At 34.3% G+C, this 5,407-nt stretch overlaps 1 protein-coding gene across 1 annotated transcript; it reads left to right on the top strand.

The window, feature by feature from the left end:
• The first annotated feature begins 4,676 nt into the window (after positions 1-4,676).
• On the top strand, positions 4,677-5,090 carry LOC145627758 (peptidyl-prolyl cis-trans isomerase FKBP62-like). Its single transcript, XM_081680108.1, has one exon. The coding sequence runs from the start codon at positions 4,677-4,679 to the stop codon at positions 5,088-5,090; it is 414 nt and encodes a 137-aa protein (XP_081536234.1).
• The last annotated feature ends 317 nt before the right edge of the window (positions 5,091-5,407 follow it).

Genomic DNA, 5,407 nt, shown 5'->3' on the forward strand with positions numbered 1-5,407 from the left:
TTCTCTCTTCTATGATCTAGCCTAAACACTAGCCTACCCTTATTCTTTCAAAGTTCCTTCTTCAAGCACTCCCAGGAGTCCATACTTTACTCGTGGTTCTGTCCTTAAGCCACGGCATGAAAGGTAGAACTGTTTTAGGGTTTGGCCCCAAATCAATTCTATTTAATTTAATTTAATTATTGTTTTATTATTATTTCCTTGATGTTACTAAATCGTTTATTATTTTGTAGTTGCAAGCAAACAGAATCAAAATAAGAATTATGTTCCTTTTATTTCTATTATTTTTCTAACGATTTTGTATTGTTGGAATTATTGTTAAATTGCTTCCAATATTGATGTTATTCTATTATTATTTATGATCACCATATATATTGCATGTTTAAAGGGAATATGTAATTGAAAATCACGCCTAATAAGATAATTTGGACGACCGGTTTAGGTTCCTTTTAATCTTGTTGTTTAATTCAAGTGATCACAAATATTTTAGAATTATGTGTTGCATTAATATTAAACCAATTTAGCTTAATAATAGATTGGAGCAAAATGAATCTCTGTTTGTATGCCTTTGAGATCGCAGGAATGCTTTTCGCTATAAGAATCGAGTAGAGGCCAATACGGCGAATGTGACTCCATGACTCACTTCGTACCATCATCCCCAATCCTCCTTTCGTGGTTCCGAACCATATGGAGTAGTAATCTCATGGATTATGAATGGGGTGTAACCTTCACGGGTCAATCGTTGTTGCCTATCGTTGTCCCTTTATCGTGGTTGCCTTTTATGATCCGTGAACGGTTTACAAGTTCCTTAAAAACTTGTTGGCGCCTGCCTACTTTCATTGTCCCTAATCGTATACATCAATTGCCACTTCCTAAGAGTGCCAAGCATATTCACACATGCTTTAACGTAGGCGCACTTCGAGCGACGCCTACACTCCCCTTCTCATGTGTCTTTTGCTAAAAGAATGGTTTTGTTGATGGTTGGGTCCAATTTACTCCAATTGGACCACTCCATAAATAATTCAATTATAAGCCCAAAGTCAAGGTTCAACCTTCCAATCCTTCCAAGGAAAAGTTAGTCAGCCCAGTCAACGTGGCAAGCCCACTTGGCTTGTAGCCTATTTATCCTATTATGTCAAGGTATAAAAGCAATCAATCCTCTTTCTCTACATTCAGTCACTTAGAGCCTCAAGCAATTAATTCTCTTGCATAGCTTTCTCTCTCTAAACATTGTACTGACTTCGGCATCGGAGGGGCCTTCCTCGGTACAACCCCTTTATGTGTGTTTGCTGTGTAGGAAGTCCTCAGCCTAGTAATCACTTGGACCAAGTTCAGTCTTCAGCCTACTGTAAAGGACTTATCCGAAGGTCCCATTGTTTTCACCCGAAACAGCTGGAAAGCAAAATTAGCGGGGAGGAATTGTGTATAATGTGGGTTGCTGTGAGAAAAATCCCTAGGGGCTTGGATATGGAGACTACGAAAGTAGCTACTGCTCGATTTGGGTGCTTGATTGAAAAGAGGCTGGGATACTTTTGTGTGTGCCTCCACCCAAGCCTGCTCCTCCCCCAGCTGCCCAACTTGACAAACCTAAGCGTAATCCTGCTCCTACTGCTGCTCCGATTCCATTCTAACTCCAGCGCCTCAGCCTGAAAAGCCTAAGCTATCTCCCGAGAAAAAGCTCTTCCATTGATGTAGAATAATGGCTTCAAGAACGGCTCCAATATACCATTTTATGCATGCTTAGAAAGATACAAGTATAGACAATATTTGATAGTAATGGACCAAAAAAAGATGATATAATAGCATAAGAGCAACATCTTCTCCATTTATTACTAAGTATGCTTAAACCTAGCTATTAGATAAAATGGTAGAGCACTATGCATATGCATAGGAGATGTAGGTTCGATTCCGATATAGGATGTCTTTTAGAAGTAACGAACGTAACTAAAAAAACTCAAAAAGTAATATAAACCAAAACATCTCTAAAGTAAATCATAATAACTCAAAAGTATATATGGAGATCAAAGTTTATGTTTTCAAATTATCTTGAAATGATAACTGACTATATAAACTTTGTTATAACACAAAAACTCCGAGTCATTGACTTTCATATCCTTACAAGATGGATCAAGTTATTATAAGAAACAAGTATATTGAGTTTAATGTAGATGTTTTCTTATTAAAAGTAAATAAAACTATATCAAAAGTAAAAAGAAAAATTAGTAATCCAGAAAAACATACAAATATTTTGTAGACCAACTGCACAAATGCCAGAATATTCCCAACTGTGCTAGATGGTAGAACCCATAGTTCAAGAGGAAGCTTGATCGAATGGTGAAGATCAACTAGAAGATCATTGCTATTGGGGGCTGATGACATCGACTTTGTGAAGAATTTGATGAGGAGGATCCTATTAGTACGTAGAAGCAGTGCATCACTAGTTTTAGATAGGGGTGTTCATAAATTGTTTCGGACCGAAAAAATTGACCGGGCCACCTCGGACCAACCTCAGACCAGACTTAATTTATTTTTCCGGTATAAAACTGACAAATTCTTAGCTACACAGCTACACACTAGTGTTGCTAAGCTAGTTGCAACATGTTTAAATTTGAACATATAGTACATAAAACATGAACATACGTATTTTTCTCTTCCTTATATTTTAACTTTATATCTCTTCTTCTTTCTTAGCTCTATTAATTTCCTCTCTCTTCTGGTTTATTCTCAATTCAAAATTTCTCTCTCCTCTATTTTCCCTTTCCTTAAAAGTTTACTTTATTACTTCTCTTCAGTCTTTAAACTTCTTTGTCATACTCCACATATTCTCCAATTCGTCACCACCGTAGCATTCTCCATCATCATCATCTTCGCCGTGATTATGAATCTATCTTGAGGTAATTTAATTTAATATTTTTTCGTGTATGTGTTTATGAAGATGCATGTGAATGTTGTAAAATAGTTGATTTCAATCAATTTTGCTTTTGTGATTAAAAATCTATCATGTTATTGATCAATAATTATTGTCTCTATGATGAATCAAGATTAGATTTAAGGTGGATATTCAAATTTTTGGAGCTAATTAAAATAATTACAACTGAACTTGTGTATAATTTCTATAAAAAAAAAATAAACACGGAGTACTTAAAAATTGAACAAGTTTGTACAAAATGAATATTTAGTAGACTAAAAATTAACATTTAGTACACTACAAATGAAAATTTAGTACATAAAAATGAATATATTTTATCGATTTATTTTATTTTTATTTTTCGTAAATTTATTATATACAACAAATTTGAACCTATATTAATATATAAAATCATGTTCAATTTAATATATTAAATCTTCATAATATTATTTGACATGTTCATTTTTTTAAAAGTTTTTTTATACTAAATTATCATTTATTTAATGTGCTCATATATTTTTATGAAATGTTCATTTTATTTGGTATGGTCTAGCTATTTTATGATTGTATGATAAACGTTCATTTCTAATATACTAAATAGTCATTTCTTTTTTTTTTTTTTTTTTTTTTTTGACATGTTCACTTTTTATTACTAAATGTTCATTTTTTTACATGTTCATTTTTTATTTCTTACTAATTTTAGACCTTACATTCTCTCTCTAAAAAAGCTCTCCCTTCTCTCTAAAAAATAAAAAAAGAAGAGACCTCCCTCACCCTCAAGCCTCCCCTACTGCCGACGGCCAGAGCACCGGTGCTCAACTAAGGTCGTCGGCGAGCATCTAGTGACAGCTTCGGGGACTAATTGGGTGCCATTTCTCCAGCTAGCTAACCCAAACACTCTAATTTTTCCCGAAGAAAAGCTAGGGTTAGGGTTTGTAATTCAACTTTGGGGAATTTTAATCGAAGGATTAGTGAATCGGATGTAAAACCATTGTTTTTCTCAGTGGTGTAGGTGTAACGACGCATCTATTGGAAACTTCCTTCGCTCTCCTGCCTGATTGTTCTTCATAGGGGTGAAAGTTCGGTTTTTCGGTTTGGTTTATAGCCCAAACCAAAACCGAACCACTCTAATTCGGTTTTTGAATTTTGCAAACCACACCGCACCACTTTACTTTTGAAACCAAACCAAACCAAACCAAACCATGTAAATTTCGATTTTAATTAAAAAAAACGAACCACACCGACTTTTGTAGGCCTTGTAATCTGCGACTTTTGTGGGCTTCCAAACTATATAAACCAAACTAAAATATCATATTAATCAACATAACAATAGCTAATAGGAACAAAACAACATTAACAAGTGCTAATTCAAAGTAACAAGGCCCATCTGAAAAAAAAAAAAAATTTCAACACTTCATCCCAAAAAAAAAAAAAATTGTTCAACATTACAACAACAACAAAAAAAAAAATCGGTTTTGTTTCGGTTTTTCAATTTCTCAAACCAAAACCAAACCAATCTAATTCGGTTTTTCAATTTTACACACCAAACTAAACCACATTAGAAAAAAACCGAACCATATTTCTAATTCGGTTCAGTTTGCGGTTTGGTTCGGTTTTAAACCAAATTAGTTTCACCCCTAGTTCTTCATGATGAGTTTTCTGGTATGTCTTACTTTAATTATGGTGAAGCTTGTTTTCTCTTAGTTTATCGGTTTCAACCTTAGGTATTAGTTGTTTGGTGTTTTAAGTTTGTCTTTGTTTTTAATTATTTATGGATAACTTTGAAGAACTTAGGGGGATTTTGTGTATTGCTCATGTTGAAGAGGATGATATATCTTCTCATAATTTAGAGCTGTTAGTTGGGAAGTTGGAGAATCCTTTTGGTATTCTGAACTTTGTTAGGGGTTTGAAAGACGAAGGTAACATTTTCTACAAAGAGGGTAATATGGGATTAGCGCTTGCAAAATACTCTCTTGCACTCAAGATCTTATCTTTTGTTATGGTCTGTAATGATGAAGATAAATCAGTTTTTTCAAGCCTTTCTATGTCTCTTAATTTGATCTTAGGTGCTTGTTATGTCAAAGAGAAAAACTTTGACAAGGTGGGTCAGTTGTGTTCTGCAGTTTTGTGTTATGATACTATTAGTGTGAAAGCTTACTTTAGAAGAGCGGTGTCAGCTATATAGATCAATAAACCCGACTTAGCTTTCATGGATCTTGCACAAGCGATTAAGATTGATCCCAATAACAAATATTTTCAACAGAAACTCAAGGAGGTGACGTCTTTATTGGGTTGGTCTCCAGAATTTGTTAATAAGGCACTAGAAGTTACAAGAAATGATTAATGTTTAGAGATTACGCTACTTTTGGGAAGGAAGGAGAAAAGAAAAAGTTAGGGAAAAAAGGGAAAATAAGAGAAGGACATGGTGGTGGAGATGATTGTGTTCGTAGGTGTATTGGTGTACAAGATGTCACCAAAAAGAAAAAGGATGTTGCTGGAAAA

This window comes from Chenopodium album, chromosome 4 (assembly GCF_948465745.1).
Source record: "Chenopodium album chromosome 4, dcCheAlbu1.1, whole genome shotgun sequence".
Lineage (NCBI taxonomy): Eukaryota > Viridiplantae > Streptophyta > Magnoliopsida > Caryophyllales > Amaranthaceae > Chenopodium > Chenopodium album.